The 19356-nt window shown below is 32.4% G+C and overlaps 1 protein-coding gene across 2 annotated transcripts; it reads left to right on the top strand.

The window, feature by feature from the left end:
* Nucleotides 1-11426: 11426 nt before the first annotated feature.
* LOC145642135 (uncharacterized) lies at nt 11427-19021 on the top strand. 2 transcript variants are annotated; one of them, XM_081693230.1, is made up of 6 exons: nt 11427-11712; nt 13258-13471; nt 13888-14261; nt 14586-14678; nt 14802-16216; nt 16960-19021. In XM_081693230.1, the coding sequence occupies exons 2-6, from the start codon at nt 13314-13316 to the stop codon at nt 18574-18576; spliced, it is 3657 nt and encodes a 1218-aa protein (XP_081549356.1). In that variant the 5' UTR covers nt 11427-11712; nt 13258-13313; the 3' UTR covers nt 18577-19021. The 2 variants fall into 2 exon arrangements, with proteins under 2 accessions (XP_081549356.1, XP_081549355.1); XM_081693229.1 differs by having other exon boundaries at nt 14799-16216.
* The last annotated feature ends 335 nt before the right edge of the window (nt 19022-19356 follow it).

Here is a 19356-nt window from a genome sequence, read left to right as displayed (position 1 = left end):
GTACAATTGAGCAAATCAGCTCTAAAAAACCAAGACTTTAACTTTGAAAATGAAATTTTACCGTAATTGGTTAACAAAAGTGATTCAAACAAGATTTAACCATGGGAATGTTTTTTTTCACCTAACCTGAAAAAAAAAACAGGGCCCACTGAGAAGTGGGATAAAGTAGTTCTTTACTTCGGGATGCGCACTAGGATGAACCAATTCATTTTTAAATATTAATTAATTCAAGATTATAAAGTTAATTAAAGTGAAATCAGGACTACCAGTTTTCTGCGTCAAATTACAACTTAACTTTTAACCTTTTCTTCATTATTTATTTAATTATTACGTACATTTTTTTTTAAACTCCGTAACCTATTCCATATATTTTACAGAGTATTTTTATAATCTGTACTAGATGGTAATTAATGAGTACTCGTATAATATATTTGACACAAAATAATTAATTACGAAATACTTTGTAATAATTAAATAAGGATAAAAAATTCTTTCAAAAAAAAAAAAAAATTTAAATAAGGATAATTATCTTATTAAATTATTTCCCACCGTTCTTGTTTCACTCTCTGTCCTTAATCACACCACATCTCACCACAATTCTTTTCCTTCGCCCAAAAAATATAATTATAATTTCTAATCATAAGAAGTATAAAATAATTAATAATAAAATTAAATTTTTTTTTTTTTGACATTTTATTTATTTTAATATTTGTATTAGACGAGAACTGGTGGTTGACGGTGGTCAGGTGGTGCGTGACTTGAAAATTGATGAAAGATCTCAGATTTTTTTTTTTTTCCCCAAAAAATAAAAGTCAGATTAATGTGTTTGGTTGGACCAAATTAACCCTTAATTTGTGATTATTTGAAAGTTAGGAGGATGTTTTGTTAATTAATACTTGTAAATGTTAAAATTTCTAGCATTTGCAGTATGTGTTTATTGTTGGAGGATGGTGTTGGTGATATTTGGGATGTTGTTTTCAATATTTTTTTTTTGAAGAAATGTCGTTTTCAATATAATTTATAATTTATCATAACAAAATTGTAGAAGCTACTACAGATTTGGAACAATATTGGTGAGATTTGGGTATCACCCATTTCAGATCTCATTTTTGTGCTTAAGTTTTTTTTTTTTTTTTTTTTTTTTTTTTTTTTTTTTTAAATTGTAAGAAATTATTCATACTTAGTTTGATTTTTTTTTTTTTTTTTTGTTTTTCACATTTCGTGATTGGTTTCTTCTTCTCCTTTTTCATTAGTTGATCTTTGATAATTTTCTCGATTTTATATTCGATCGAGTTAATTAAAATCTAAGAATTTGAAATGACACGAATCTAATAAAATCAAATCTGAAAGAAAAATTACATTGGTAAGCCGTGGAAAAAAGTGTTGTTGTTGATGATGATAAAAACTTTCCTCATAATTTAAAAGTAGGGTAGATTATTGTAGATTCTCATCCTCTTAAGACCAAATACAACGGTATAATTCCCTCAAAAAAAAAATAAAAATAAAATACAACGGTATAATAATCAAAGAAAAAATGAACCAACCTAGCTACTTAATGATGCTTTCTAATATAATATACCAAATAATTACCAATCCATAGTTAATTAATTAGGTTTAAAATAAAGTAGATTTAGTGTATTATGCTAATCCATCGTCAATTTCATGTTCAAAAGTTTAGATTTTCGTCCAACCCTAGTGAGAGCTATTATTATTGTTTGCCTTTATATAGTTTAGTCAAGTTTTAGGATGTTATTGAAATGTGATGAAGTCCTTCCTCGTAATTATATAGTCCTAACTTAGCTTGTTAAAAATTTGTAATTTATGTCCAGCCCTAATGAGAATTAAATCAATTAATTAACGTTTACTCAATGTTCTTGTGTTTACAAGTTATGTACATGTTGGGTCGAGTGGGTATTGCTTCGTATTTATTATTTATGCCCACATAATTTAAGTATTCTCACATTCAATTCAAATTAAAATAATGATGAATAAGAATGACCCTTCTTACTTGTTTATATTTTAATGATATCTTTGACGAAAGCTAGAATAATTGAGTATGATCGGGCATGTTCTCTTACGTTGAAATTCAGTTCAGCCCAGTTCAGTCCAGTTCAGCTCCTAATTTCCTTCTCTTACAAAATATTCATTTCATTTCAGTTCAGCTCAGTTCAGTTAAGTTCAGCTCAGTTCAGTCAACAAGAACAGGCCTGAAATTAAACCAAAATTAATTACATTTGGCGTTATTTTGAGATTGCAAAACACAAGTTAGTATAAGTACGAATAATTCTAAGTTCATTGTTATGTATGTAATATGTATTCTGCATAATGCAAACCAAAAACAAATTAAAAACCAAAAACATTGAATTGTTTTATATTTAAGACATAAATCATAATGATGCAATCTATTATCTATCATTCTATCCTCTCAACACAATTAAGAACTTCTTAATTAGATAATATTCTCACACTTTTATAATTGTAATGTTTAATTAGATGATATTCTCACACTTTTATTATTGTAATGTTTAACAATCGAGCATCTATTCCACATGGTTTAACCTAATACCTTCGTTACGGAGTAATTTTTAGTTGTAACAAATTAAAGGGATATTATTTGTGAAACATAAAAAATTATTTGTTGCAACTAAATTTAACGAAGGTAGTATATTCAATAAGGTTGAATGAGAAATGCTAAAAACTTTATATTTTGAATACATATTTCAAGTTCAATATAACAAGATCCCACGTAATATTATGGTTTTCATATTCATAACAATGAGTTTATGTAGTCAAAGTTTAATAACTAACCATCAAAGTCAATTAAAAATTACTTCTAATAAGGTGTAAATAAATAAATAAGTACTAGTTAAATAAAAATCAAGTGAATATAACACACATTTACTAATAATTTTTTATAGTAAAGAGATACACGCTCTATTCTGCTTTCATAATTTTCAATTTGTTTTTCGTAGAGAAAAAGCTTTGATATGAATTACTAAGAGTAATCCAAGTTTAGTTTACAACTAATAAATTTTATAAGCTCGTCTTTCAAAAAAAGAAAAGTGTTTTATAAACTCAAGTAACTTCATTCAAGTTTTAATACGTTTATGTTAGTGATGTTTAGGCAAATAGTTTTCACCATCCATCACTTCATATGAAGCTTTGTGATCAACCATATCGCACTTTATAAGTGATAGCATGATCTATGAAGGTTGTTTAGACCATCCTAGTGGTTCAACTTGAACCTTATAAATTAATTTAAACTAGAGTGTATCCGTGCTAGCGCATGATATACATGTAACATGTATATTTAGAAAGGAAAAATAATAGGAAAGATGGAAGTTATTTCAAAATAAATAATGAAAGTTACTCAACTAATGGGAGGTTATTAATATATATATATATATATATATATATATATATATATATATATATATATATATATATATATATATATATAATTCTGAACTCATGAGAGTTGAGGATTGGAGTTTTGGAGAAACCTCATTAAATGACTCTGTAATTATAATATAGATGTGCTAGGTTATTTTGATATTTTCTTAATTTGTCCCAAATAATCTACACACATTCTAATAAAATTGATTAAATTCTCAAAATGAAATTTAGGTTTCCATTTTAAGTTATAGATGACCCTTTTAAAATTACTCCATAAGGATCTTCTTTACTCAATTCATCCCAACAATTTTTTCTCTCTACTCACTTCTAATTATGTCATTCTGTTTTCTTACAAACATCACTTAACCTCAAATGTCTTATCAAATTACCAAAAAATAAAGAAAATTAAAGTAATAAAAATTAAGTACAAAAGAAGAAATAAGTAACACAAAAATGAGGTGACAAAATAAGAGTAATAATTTTCTGACGGACTTTTGATACTTGACATTCACTTTCTCTAATTAGTAGCAGATGCCCTTTACTTTCTGACAACCTATTACTGAACTACCTCACGTCCTCACCCTTAAATCCTAAATCTAATTCGCTTTTCCATAATAGTAATAATAAGATTAATTTACAATAACACGGAATACAAATTTTTATATGTGGCCTGACAGACTACACCGTATGGTCGGAGTTACTTAATCAGAGTTTATTTATCTAGGGGTTTTGTATTTAAGGGATACTCGGTAAGTCAGGAATTACTCGGGCAGGAGTTACTCAATCGGTCAAGTGTTACTTAATTTGGGGTTACTCAATTGATAAGGAAATACATGTTAAGTGTTTTGTTATGTATCATTCGGTCAGATGGTGTGTCTAGGCATACAAAAACGCACTAATCGATAAAGTGAGCCCAGAATATATATGTATTAACTGACGGTAATCTTTGAATAAGTAATCACTAAATAAATAACTCCGGCAACACTAACCACACAGAAAATGCACTAATACAATGCGCAGTAATGATACTCCATAAAGATTAAAAATAAAAATAAGAAAAAAAAAATGGAAGGATTTATGCAGATGCCAAGTGTCCAATTGGAGAAAAGGACTGACAAAAGAGGGCCCCCCAAAATTTTAAGGATGACAGCGTGACTTTTATTATGTGCGACAGATTCACTGTGAGACCACTGTTACAGAATCCACTGTACTGTTGTCATTTTACGGACTCATTTTTATTTTATTTTATTTTATTTTATTTTATCCTGTGATTTTAGGTGAAAGTCATTACAGTGTAATAATTTTTACTAGCCTACTAAACGACTTCTTAAATTTATTAACTTGTTTAATCTAATCCGAATTGACTCAGTCCGAATCCGAATCCGAATCCGATTCAAGCCCGACCCAATTCAGTTAATGTACCGTAGAATTTACGGTTTACCAATTAGCAATTTAGCAGTGAGTAATGGTGGGTGGGTTGGTCAAGATCGGGTCAAAGTTACGGACTCGGCACAATTGATCGACTCGGTCTTGGGCAAAGTAAACTCATGGGTATATGATGTACTGTATAACTGGATCCAAGTCGGAACATTATATGGATCAATCCAAGTGCATGAATGGTTTTTTTTAGTGTTAAGAGAGTTATAAGGGCCGGGTGAGAATCGATCTCAGAATCTTCTGGATCCGAGAAGAAGGGAATAGTTGTATTGGTACGTTGTTGATCAAGTTATATGTAATACTTAAACTAGAAATTAAAAAACATCCGATCTTTAAAGTAAATCCGTCTTATATATTATATGCCAGTTAAAAAGTCATCACTTTATATAAATGCTTTATTAATGAATTTATGATTGATAATTTTGTTCATAGTAAAGAACGAAAGATGTTTTAAGAGGGAAATGAGTAGAATGACAATCGCATAAAGAAAAAGTAACACATGAAGTTTTTCTAAGGAGTATATAATAATAAACCCATATCTAACACAAATGATACAATAATTTTTAATAATTTTTTTTTTTTTTTTTTTTTTTTTGATTGACATATTGGCCGAAACACAACTTTGACCATTATTTATCTTTAATTGGATATTAGTAAAAATTTTAACAAAATTGTATTATGAAACTAAACATTATGACTAATCCAATGATATATTATATAATAAAATTTATTAATTTGTATAAAGGTGAAAAAACTAAGTCAACCATGGTATGTGAATTGTGCAAAAGGCTAAAAGTCAAAATGATGCATTTGAATGAAAAAAAAAGGTAGTACTACTTATATATAGTTGTATGCTTGTATCTAAGGGAGTATTTCTACCAAAAATATTTATAGGTTAGATCAACATAGGAGTACAATTTAAAGTGACTTTTTTATTTGTTACTCCAATGGCTATTCAAATCAATGAGTCTCAAGAAAAGAGAAAGAATGTTGAAATTGGAGCCTCTCTTTGGAGATGTTGCTAAAAATTAAAGGAAATAGGTTGGCAAATATGGGATCAATCTCAAGGGCACATAATTAAGAAGTGAGCGTGTGTGGTCCATTAATAACGTTATAGTTGATTTTTTGTAATATTTCACTAACACTTTAGAGGAAGTTATGGGTCGGGTTGAGATAGTTTCGGATTAGAGTAAATCATGGATCAGGTTGAGGCAGCTTCTGGTTATGTTTTGAGAATCTACTCTATTAAAAAATAAAAATAAAAAGGCATTGATAGGTCTCAATTAGAACCAACTTGTTAGTTAATCTAAATTAATTGAAAATTTCAACTCTTTCATGCTTTATATAGGTTAAAATTTGATGGAAACTTTCAAATTTTTTTTTTTTTTTTTGTTTGTATATTTAAGCCAGAAATTGCAAATATGGTCAATTAGTATTATTTTTTTTGTTAGTTAAATTTTTGACTTGCAAGAAAATATAAACGAGTTGAGTACATAAAAGTAACCTCTAATTATATCAGTGAGTTAGACGAGTTACTTTCAATTTGAAATTCAAACATAACCAAACCCGTTTAATTAACGAGGTTTGTGGTAAAATTGATCCATTTAATTAAACAAGTTGAAAAATACAATTTATTAGTATTAGGTCAAATTAGGGAGGTAGTCCCGGTTGATCAATTTGATGAACATAATATGTTTCTCAATTGGCAATATGGTAAATAAAACAACATATATGTCTAGTCATCTATCATGGCATTTTCGTAAATATGTCAGCAATAGTGCGTGGGACCCATATTTAATACTAAATTGTTGATTAATTTACATTTTGTCATTTGATAAAAAAAATAAAATTGTTTATCAAATTTATTAACTGGTATTTTATGTCAAATTAGTTTATTTGGCCAACTTTGATGAACACATGCATGCATGTCATTGAGAGAGTAAAAAAATAAGGGGTTTGTTTAAGTTTTAAACACCCCCCCAAACCAAAAAAAAAAAAGTTCTAGGGTATCACCATCTAGTTTTGACTCTCAAATTGAATTTTTTATTACAAATATTAATGTGTGTCTTATTATAATTATAATTATAATTATATAAAGAATCGGCCGGTTTGGAGACCTAAATCCAGTCTCACAAATAATGATGTTATTTTTAATAGAGTTACGATGATTGATGATGCACAAGCTTATATAATGCAACATGGTTTGGATCTCACATTTATACTCAAATAAATCAATTGAAATTCATATAGATTATGAGATACTAGTAAGAAAATAAAATAAACTAAAAGGTACTATAATATTGTCGTTTTTAGGGCATCAAGAGAAAATTATTATTCAAGTATTACGGAATAATCCGAGCAAGACTTTTAATTCTACTACACAATCTGGGTAATATGTATGATCATAATTGTAGGGTTAATTGACCCCGTTTATTTTTTTTGTTTATTATTTAAATTCGAAAAAATTATTCAAATTATATACGAGCGAGCATAAAAATAACTATAAAACATCAACAAAAATATTTCAATTGTAAATTGACAACCGCACTAATTTTTATTTATTTATTTATTTTTCAAAATCGCCCACAAATCCTCAACCAATCTCATCCTTAGATCAATATTCACTTGACTCTCTAGACAAATTATCGAGTTATATTTTGCAAAAATAAATTAAGTGGACTACGTTCCATAATTACAGAAGCTAAGGTTCATATTTTAATCTCTATCTATACCTCTAACCTAAATCACTTAGATCACCGTATACCAATCAATATATGGGGACAGAAATAAGTTATATAGTATATACTTGTATATATTTAGTCTATATACTGTGGTCCAACTGTTTATGAAATTTTCTTTTATTTCTATGTTGGATTTATGATCCTACTTTAATTCGTTTCAGTTAGTTAGCAAATTAGGTAACTTCTGACTAGATTACAGGAACTTATTAGCGAAACAAAATCTATGAAGCATATCGAACAATGTAATATGCACGGTGATTTCGCCTTTACATTTATACATGTAGTAAACTTACATTCATACATGTAGTAAAATTAAATTTTTATCTAATTATTATTAATAATTTAATTTATACATGTAGTAAACTTACATTCATACGTATAGTTAAATTAAATTTTCATCTAATTATTATTATTAATAATTTATTATCGCGTGGTAATGCTCATGGTTGAATTTAATTGTCGTGTTACTAGTTTGATTTAAAATTTACATTATCAATGTTAGCAAACAAAGTAAATTAGCATAAATATGATGCAATTGAATTAATTAAAGTAGCTACAGTAGCAAGTAGCAATTTAGTTTAGTTTTGCATGCACGACTGAGTTGTACTCCGTAGTTCGTTCATAATTGGAATACAATTCACTTGTATATTTAACGACAATTTCGGAGTATATTACGTGCCTTCAGATTTGGTTCATCTTATAAACTTTATTAATCTTAACCAATTATATTTTCTTTCATTTAGTAGTAATAATAAGAAAAAGAAAGAAAAGAATAGTTACAGTTGACTTCTCTAACAAGACCAAGGTATAAAATAATACCCCAATACACATATACGAATATTTTATTCTTTTTTTATTAAATACGGAATTTTCCTTTAAAGTTGGGATCCACACTTATCCATCGATCTACTTTTATACCTCAGAAATCATAATTTTCGTGTAATATTTACTAAAAGAACAAATCTAAAGAGAAGGTTTGTGTGAGGCGAGGCGGATATATAAGAGGATGTATGATTAAATGTTTGTCACAATATACGTACAACCCTGAATAATGAACTTGATTCTAAGAAGTATAAACTCGTACGTCCATTATTATCAGTCTTAGTTCACATTTAAACTCGTAGAACTTAGGCTGATCTCTGGGTTAATGCTATAGTTGTGAAAAAGGAATATTCATGATGATATTAAAATATTACATTAATAATTACATAACATAATACTACTAGCTAGATCTACGATCCTACCATATATATATATATGAAGCCGGTGATAAAGATCATCGTGCGTGTTTATTATATGATCTACGTATCTATCAATCAAGTTATCTATTATTAATCTACGTATTATTCATTTATGCATGGAAGTATTTTGTAAAGTTTGTGTACAACTTAACACGTAAAAGAGTTGTAATTACGAGACTAACTATAGTCTATAGATGACCTTTATTAAAATTGTTATTAAAAATAAGTTAACATAATCTACACTTCATTTTAAATTACTAGGTTGTATAAAACTCAAATTATTGCATGCATTAAACGTATAGGTTAGTAGTGCTTTCTTTTTCTTTTCTTTTTTTTTTTTTCTTTTTTTCTTTTTTATTTTTTGAAAGATATTATATATTAGTATCTAGATTGATCTTAACTTTTGTGTAACTATCTTGCAATTCAAATCAAGGATGGATGGTATAATAAACGCAATATTTTTTGTTAGGATGAGGTGGGGGCACAGCAGGAGTTACCGTGCAATATATGCTGATTTTGGGGATGGTGGTTACCATATATGCAGTTTATGCCATGCTGACCTGGAAGAGCGGGGGTGGGGGTTAGCTTGCAGTATATATATGTTGACTTGTGGTGGGCCAGTACATGGTTTTTCATGCAGTGTATATACCTGATTTGGGGGTGGGGGTTATCATGCAATGTATGCTATGCTGACCTGGAAGGGGCAGAGATATGGCTTAACATGCAGTGTATGTTGACCAGATGGTGGGGCCAGAGTTTAATTACCCTACAATAATGTGTGCTGAGCTGTTGAATTATAATTTACAGCTCAAATTAATAGAGGTTTAATTGTATTTGATTTATTTCTCATCTTCTTGATATATTACCATACATAATTCATTTTTTGGGATTCCGAATCATATCAATTGTGATTATATTAAAGTTTCCAAAAACAAAAAACACGTCATAATTGTGTGTCAAATACAACTTATAATGAAATCTGCAATAATTAAATATTACAGCATAAATATTGGCTGTCATATCATAATACAGATGATTTGTATCTGTACAGATAGGTGATTATCTCGTGATCTTATCCCCTATCAGTTACAGTATCCAGAAGTTTCTATCCAATTCAAAAAAAAAAGATACGTGTATCACGATAGTAAATACCTTTTTATTTAATTTTCTTACTCATATCAATGTACCCATCCAAAGTTCATGTCCACCCAAAATATCTCTATTAATTAACCTTGTTAGTTCACATAAAAATGACTATATACAAGTATATGACCAAGTTCTCATATCTCATAAAATGACCATAGACTAGCATATATTGTACATGTAACTAGTTATCCACCTAAAATAAAAACCTTATAAGAATACAATAATAACAATGCACAAAAAGAAACCCACATACGTACATCATTACCACATTTGTAATTAAGAGTTCCAAATTACTATGCACTTAGCACATGCAAATATATAGTTGGCCGACCTTACCTTATACTTCTCCCCACTTTTTTGTTTTTCAAAATATATTTTTTCACCCACACCCAAAATATATTTACCACCTTTTTAAAAATCTACAAGTAATTTTTTTAACCCCAATAAATTCAACAGTAAAAAATTAACATCTACCCTATTTAAAGGCCCCAGGTTTTAGGGTTAGATTTCACTTGCCACAAATTTAGGGTTTTTTTACCTTAAATATCTAGGGTTGGTGGGACAAACCAACCCAACTTTTTTTTCTCGCACCCTTATTTCTTCTCCCCAAAAGCACGTGCCTCTCACGCTCCAATCATGTACCTGATTTGTGGGGATGTGTGGCATCTGATGCCAAAACTCTGACAAGATGGCGCGTGAAATGCACTTTCTAGGGTTTTTTTTTTCTCATTTCTTCCCTCAATTAAATTTATTTTTTAAATAAATAAATAAATATATTATATTATTATTTTTAAAAATTAAAATTAAAATTAAATGGATTGTGATAAGAACGCACTAGCTAAGGGTAGCACAGTAGTAGCCAGATAGAGAGAGAAAATTGAATAGTTGACACCTTTTCTTTTCTTTTTTCCTTTTCTTCTCTTTTCTCTTTCTCTCTCTTAAAAACATGTATGGTATGATCCATTAAACATGACATGTCCTATCAATTTTTTTAATAATAAAAAAATACATCAAAACATAACATTTTTTTTTCATTACTTACCCCTTCATTTATTAAATGATGATACGTCATTTTTATTTTTAGTCATTTTTGAGGGAAAAAAAAAATTAGTTTATGGCACACAAAGGGTATATACGTAGTCAGAAACCGTAATCCATAGATGAGACGGACTTACAATAATATCCGACCCGGTAATAAATTTTCGAGTATAAATAAATGGAAAAAGGAGGGTTAGATGGGGACATAGAGATGTGTGTAGTTCAATACAACAAAACCACCTTTCAAGGACAAACAACATCAACTAGACTTAAAAAATAAAAAAATAACAAAAAAAAAAAATAAAAAAAAAAGGATAGAAGCCTCTTTCTTTCTTTTCTTTATTTTCTCTCTCTTACCCCCATTTTCTCTCTCTTTATCTCATTTTCAGTCTCTCCATTTCTCTCACTATACTTTCTCTCTCTCTTTCTCATTTTCTCTCTCCTCTTTGGAGAATCGAAACCTCATCTCTAAATTAAAACCCAACAAAAATAAAATTAAACCCATAAAAAAGTTAGGGTTTTTAGCAATAATTTCTCTCTCAAATTCAGAAAAACACCTTGTAATAATCTCATCTCGTCTTAATTAATTAATTAAAGCTCTCACCTTTGAGTCAGTAGATGATGGAACAACTCTAAACGGCGCCGTTTCAGATCCAAGTCAAGCCTGACAACCCGACCCGATTGATTTTTGCCTCATTTCTCAGCTGACCCAGGTCAGATTTTCTCTCTCCTCTTTTGGGTTTTTGTTCATTTGATTTTCAATTTTGTTAATTTAGCTAAACTCATTTTTCATATATTTTTTTTCATGTTTTTTGGGGATTAAAGATTGTAACTTTACTAATTTTATTTTGTTTGGTAGTTTGTACTATTTTTCTTTGCTATTAAACTTTTATTTTTCCTATTGAAAATGTAAATTCAGTAAATTTATTGATGATGATGATAAAAATAATTATTATTTTGGACCAACATTTTTTTTTTGTGGGAAACCCTAGATTTTATTATATTTTCTGGGTAATTGGGTTATAACCCTAAGTTTTTGATAATCTAGTATTAAAGTTGACACCTTTCTCTGACTAATGAGGCTAAAACTTTGTTGTGTGAACTGGGTTTTTGGGGTGTTCTCAATTTTGGATAATTCAATGGTTTTTATATTTTATGTGCAAAATGGCTCCTTTTTTATTTCAATAAAACCCTAAATACCTTATCGAATCGAAATCGATAAGATTTTCAATTCATTTCACTTGTTGGTTGCTTGATTAGTCACTTACATTAATTTGATAATCATCGGAGAATTTGTTAGGATTTTGTGGTGGTTGGTATCAATTTTGCCTATCATTTGAGATCTAGGGTTTGTACTTTTCATTGTTGAATTCATTTGATTGGGTTCATCATATAGTTTTAAGCTTCTTTTAATTGCTTTAAATCTATTAAACTTGATTTAGTCCCTCAATTGAAGGCTCTATTTGTTAGCGTCGCGCTCCGCTGTCATATCATATGTGCTATTCATAGGTCAAGCCACTAATTGAGGGGGTCGGGCCACACATTTTATTTCATTTTCAAACTTGTAATGTTTATGGCTCTTTTCTAAGATTTTTCAACATTCACATCGTGTTAGCTTTTGATTTTAATTTACTTTTCTAGGATAGGGCCTTTTCCTTTTAATTTTTCGTCTATGATTTCATGTGGGGATTTCTTTGATATTCTTGATTGATACCGAATTTGATCATAGAGGATCATAGAGGATGTCTTTGATTGTTAACACTACTATTGTCGCGAATGTAAAAATTAATCTTATTTACCGAAGTTTATAATTTCATAGTCTATGAGTCATGTATATATCAATGGTCCAATATGATTCAAGTTCACATGTAATCAAATGATGGTCCAAGATGTTGTTTTGATTTCCATATAAGAGAGAAAAGGAAGTAATTTTTTTCTACCATATTTGTTTGATTATGTGATCTTCTTCAATTAATGTCAATTATTGTTAAACCCTTTGACTACATTATTGACTTAGAGACTAATAATTCAAACTCAATTAATACCAATGAATTCCTTTGATATCTTGGATTACCAAACAATTGTTGTATCTTTATGATACAATTTAAAACTTGTGTATGTTTCTGGGTGCAAATAACCTCTTCGACATACTTCTTTCTTCACGAGTTCATGACAATGGAGTCGTAGTAAACTTACTGTTTAATACTTTCCTGGTGAATCTTCAATATCTAAGGCTTTGTTTTCTTACTTGGTTATAGGAATCTCATCAGGAAACTTCTGAAGGTTCAGCTTATGTAAGTTTGGACAATTCGACATGGCTAGTGCTGTCGGGGAGTTAAATCAGCTAAGTGACTCTAGTCTTGCTACCAAATCCACAAAACCGCCTGCTCGAATGAATGTGTTACCTCTAAATAGACCTACTGCTGAGAAAAAGGACGAGGTTACAGCAAAGTGCAGCCATTTTTCCATACGGTAAAATTCAAGCAGTTCAGGCTTTTAGTTATCTTTTGGCCTTCAACTGTGGTTTTCTTCAGTAATGACTTTATGATCTATTATACTTCTTTTGCTCTTCCAAATAAAATTCGAGTACTATTATATTGCAGAAGGTTGCATAAGTTACGGATTAGGTTATTTATTGCTTTGCAGCATGAAATCAGCATGTTTTCTGGTGCCTTGTCTGCATGTAACTGATGCCTACTGAAAAACCGACGAAACTAATGATAACAAGCTACATATTTGTTCTACTCAATTTTCTGTTAGTCATTATTGTATAAAGATTGTATGTGTCTTCTAGCACACGCCAGCTCGTTTACATTTATAGTTTCAGTTGGCTGCATTTTGTTTTAAAAATATTACTGGTCTAAAGTTTCTTATATTGTTTTCTGCAGTGGATATGTATCAGAAGTACGCAAAAGGGATCCAAAACTTTGCTATCCATTTTCTCTGAAGGACTCCACCGAACCACTGTCTATGGAGTTGCCACCTATGGTAGTTCCCAAGTTTAAGTGGTGGAAGTGTGTGAGTTGTGTCCCAGAAACTCGTGTTGCTAATAAAAAAGCTCATGAGACTGAAGAAAATGCTGATGCTTCAGTGTCTCTAGTAGGGAAATTCTCAAAGGTCAATTCTTCTAGCTTACAAAATGCTGAAGCTAATACCTCTATTAATTCAAACGACAACAGAAATTATTCTCCATTCAATGTGTGTGCTGATCCAAAAGGAAAAGGCAAAGCTCATGTTGAAGACGAGCCTACATTCCCCTCAGGTTTCCTGAATGCTCGACTCTTCCTTTCTTTAATATTTTTACAAGCAATCTACTACCTCCGTTTCATATTATTTGCAACGATTAGACATTTTTCCTTTCTACTTTATGTCAAATTGTTGCAATATGAAACGGAGGTAGTATATATTTTCAAAATACACTCCCTGTACCATACCATTGTGTTATAGCGGTTAATTTATATAGTCCAATTGTATGTTAAAATGAAAGGCAGACTGTGAAAGGAGAGTTACGTAACTCCTAATTATTACACCTTGCTATTACAAGAAAGGGAATTTAAAATAGATTGTATGCTTTTTTTTTTCTCAGCCTGGAAAAATGGCTTTCTCAAGGATTCAAGCCAAGCGATTTTGCGGAGAACTAATGGTGAATTTGAAGTTAGGCTAGCTACCAGTAGGAAAGGTAGTACACATTACATAATTACGTATTCTTTGAGGATTTGTATGCGGCTGTTAGTTGTATCTATTTGTCTCTTTGTTATTTGGTTGCTGGTGATAATGATGATAGTATTGTCTTTTGTAGCAGTTGAACTTGGACCAAGATGCAATGGAGATGCAGTCATCAATGATCTTCAGAAGGACAATAGAGTGGAGGGATTTGAAGCCGGACCTTCTCAAGGATATGCGAACCACAATGGAAAGTGTGCCATTGAAAACTGTCAAGTAAAACCACAGGCTTCTTCAGAGGACAGGCGTGCAGAATTACCAACCAATGATATGGGAGTACAGGTAGCTGGTTTAGCTAACGGACCTATTAATGACAGAAGAGTTCGTGTAGTGAACTTGCCAGATTTAAACGAGTGTAGTGGAGAGCCTCTGTGTGATGAAAATATTGAGCCCATGATAACAAATAGTGGTGGAGAACCTCTCCATGATGAAAATATCGAGCCCATGGTTACTAATAGTGGTGGAGAACCTCCAAATGATGAAAATATCGAGCCCATGATTACTAATAGTAATGATGATGTGTTGTGTGAAGATGATGACGATTATTTGGGGGCTGAGCGCCGCAAAAATCCTAAGGTACGATTTCTGGTCGATTTATTGGGTTTAAATAAAACCCAAAGCCCTCCCAATCCTCCCATGGGGAGAAGGAAAAACCCTTCTCTGACTAGTTCTCTGGATGAGAATGGTAAAAGAATGAAGGTGGGTTCTCAGGATGAGGGATCAAAATCTATAGACATCAAGGTTTTGAATAATGGAACCAAGAAGGTGACTGAAACTACTGAAATATCTGATTCGGATGATGTATCAATGGATACAATGTCGAAGGCTATGGGAAAAAGGCAGAGCAAGTCTAGAACTCCTTTGCAGGAGAAGATGAACAAGAAGAGTAAAATCGACCATGATGGTTCTTCTTCATTATCTCGGCAAAAGACCATGTCCAGATCCGCAGGTAATGAAAAAGGAAAATCTACTGAGATTCTGCCTCAAAAAAGTGATGTTTCTGACAAGCTAGTTGAGAGAAGTTCAGTTGTGACCAAGAAGAGAGGCAAACTCCATCATCCAAGAAAGGAGGCAGGCAGGAATACCAAAGACTCTGCAGACACCCAAAAAAATGTTGATGCAGAGAAAGTCTCTGTCCAGAAGGATCAAATTTCTTCTGAAAGCGTTTACCCCCTCTCCAGAAACTATCCTATTAAGAGGAACAGTCAGGTGCGTGATCTTCCAGGGGAAAATGGGTCTCTTTCATCATCTCAGGCAGAACCTATGCATGTTGACGGCAGCAGTGTGAGGAAACATCAAGATAACAGAAATAATGTTGGAGAGGCTAGTGTAGATTCTAGGACTACTGCTGTTGGCCGTACTCCTGATACAGGAACTCCATTTGATGGAAATGGTGAGAGAAGCACTGTTGCAAAGGCGAATTTGAAGGGGAAGCAAGCCATGACCCCTGAAGCCGAAGAGGGCAGTTCTCTGGCACGGGATATGCGTTTGCAGGTTTGTGTGCCTTCTTTTTTACCACTTGCTTTTTTTTTTTTTTTTTTTTTAATTTATTTATTTATTTTTATTTTTTATTTTTTTTATAAATCTTCTGCATTTTTGTTATGCTATTTCTTTGTTGGCTGTTGCAAGCTCAATTAATCATGTCTGGAATCTATGCTGCAGAATAACTGCAGTGAATTTTGATGTGTAATTTATCTATGGCATGAAATACAGTTAGTACATTTACTGCTTTAAATCTGTTGTTTTTTGAACGTATCGTATGATTTATATTTGTTGAAAAGAAATGAGTTGATAATCAGTTGATATCCTAGCTCAATTTTCACAGTTAACTTTCCTACAGATATCCCCTCTGTTGTAGATTCTGTATATCACTTTACTATAATTGTAAGTAGAGCTGGAAATATAGGTACATGGATTGGGTTCGTGTTTATATTTGGGTTTCGGGTCAAGCTTTATATATTTTTAAAATTATGCAAACCATTATATACTAACTACAAAATATTATAATATAAGTACAAATGGGAAAAATCAGATAGTGCATGTTTGTATTGTTTTGGTTTTGGGTTACTCTCAATAACTTTGGATCGGGTTGGAGCCCTTAGAGGTTGCCAGCTCAAAGTTTTGAGTGTTCCAGATTCATTCCTATTTGTTTTGTTGATTTTCAATGAAATTTATGACTAGTATCTCTGCACTCTCATTAGTCTGTCAATGATGATATTTTGTTTATGTATCTTTAGGTGACTAGCTCAGATGTTAATCAGAGGGCACCGACCAATGAAGTTCGAGGGCGCGTACATGATATTGATATCAATAGTATCCCAACAGATGACAAAGTAACAGAACAAGGTGATACTGATGAAATACCCATGGATATTGTTTTGCTGTTGGCTCAGAATCAACATGAGAGAGAACTGGGAAAACTGGATGACCGTAAAGAGGAGCAACGTAATCCATCACCTTCTGGTAGTTCTGGAAGATGCATTAGGGATAACGGAACCAATGGTTCATATGGAGAAAGCAGGCAATTCAGACAACCCCATTTTCTCAGCATGCAAGCGCCACTAGCTACTGATGCTAGAAACAACATGGCTAATGGAAATGCAGGTCATATTCCAGACTTAAACAGGAATTCTCAGAGTGTTCCAAGCAGTCTTCCCAGAGAAAACCCAATTTCTGCTAGGTTTCTTTCCCTTTCTCAGGGCCGAGAGCACGGTCCCCCTTACCCTGGCTATGATCTGACTCTAAACAATTGGAATGGGACTATCAATGTGGGAACAACACAAAGGTACCCTTCGAGTTTTCTCCAAGCAGTGGAGTCATATAGACTTGGACTGAGTGCACCGAGACAGAATACTACTGATGCCTCCAGTGTATGGCCTTCTGTGGTGACAAGAAGCATGCCTTTAGGAAGTGCAAACCCGCAGATGATCCCCCAAGGCTCCAATGCTCTAAATAAAGGGAAACTCCATCATCAGACATCTGGCAGCATTTTGAATTTCAATGCCTCTGCTGCTGCTAGCCGCGGAAAACAGCAGAGCCTTAATTTCTCAAATGGCTATAGCGTTGGAGAGAGTTCTGGCGGGTCAACTGATAAGTATACCAGTGATGCTGTTTCTGCAATGCATTTACTGACCCTAATGCAAAATGCAGCAAAAATGCATACAACGAAAATGCAAAATGCAACCCTGTCCTTGGGCCCTCAAAACATGGTGCGGCCTGCAAGCTCAAGGCAGCCCTTCATGGAGAATGGTAGAACTCCGGGTGTGCAAGACAACTCTCGTCATCCCTGTTATCCTGCTGCCATTCCCACAGGCCGTCCTTTTTCACCACCATTTCAGAGTGATGGGTCCGGCATTAGCAGGAATAATAATGCAGGCTTTGCAGGGCACATTCCATTGACATTGCGTGGGCAGCGGAACATGGAGAGCTCCCATTTTGCCCTTCAAAGTGGAGACCACCGACCTCAAAGACAACAAATGGGTTCTCCCCTGCAGAATGGGAGGGATATCTCTGTCATTTCGCGCCCCTCCTATGTCAACCCTTTGCAAGGTATGCCGGATGCTGCACCTAATTTTCTGAGAAGAGGTAATGTCAGGCGTGAAGAGAATGTCAGGCGTGAAGAGAGGGCTGTTGCTCCTGTCCCTGAGACATTAGTTTGCAGATTGAACCAGAACCCAAGTGAGCTAAGCGCGGAGGTGATGAATGATTATATGATCGGGCCAAGTGAGCTGAGGCCAAGGGGAACACATCGTGAAAGACCAGCCAAGCCTAGAGGAGACGCCAAGAGGCAAGTCATTCGGCAGAACAGGCATAACCCTTCTGGCAAAGAGCGCGAAAGGCAGAGGAAGCTCTGACTATCGGCGCATTTTGGAGGACAGTGGATGGAGCTTAAGGCCTTCTGATTATAAATAAATTAGTCAAGCAGTTCCATCAAGATAGTTGCATTTCAGGAAGGAGAAGAATTAGCATAAAGTTGTTTTTGTTGGATAAATTAGGGTGAGGCTATTTGTAGGACAGCAACCCTTTTGGAGAAAAAAGAGTGGGTTGGATTTAAATTTAAATTTAAATTACTGTTTTAATTAATTAAAATGTTTTGTTGAACCTTTTGAATAAAACCTGAAATGTAGTAACTTTATGTAACAGAAGTATAGAAACTTTACTTTTGTAACAATGGTCATGTAATTTACAAATATAGGTTTTATTCATGCATCAAAGGTCTGTAAAGCTTATATTGGAACCTTCAATTGGCTGTTTTCTAATGGTAATTGAAATGGTCCTGTCAATTTACTGGCCATATTTGGAATTTTGGACTGTGTTGTAGATTTTTTTCTCATTAGCAAGGTTTATTTATTTATTATTTTTAATGGTAAGGAGGACCTTGACTAGACCTCAACTTTCATGGTTTTTTTGGTCTAGTATTTACGGGCCAAGTACTTAGGAGTTGAGGGAGATTAAGGGAATCCCTATCCCTAATTACCCTTACTTGGTAGGATTCGAACTCCATACCTCTAGAATATGAGATAAGAAGTTTACCAAGTGAGCCTACACTTTGTTGGTTTTCATTAGCAAGGATTGTTTCTACAATAATTAGCGGATAGAAGATTTATAGTGATGAATTTTTATGTATGTCATTG

Source organism: Chenopodium album, chromosome 8 (genome assembly GCF_948465745.1).
Source record: "Chenopodium album chromosome 8, dcCheAlbu1.1, whole genome shotgun sequence".
Taxonomy (NCBI): Eukaryota; Viridiplantae; Streptophyta; class Magnoliopsida; order Caryophyllales; family Amaranthaceae; genus Chenopodium; species Chenopodium album.
This window is presented reverse-complemented; position numbering and strand designations above follow the sequence as displayed.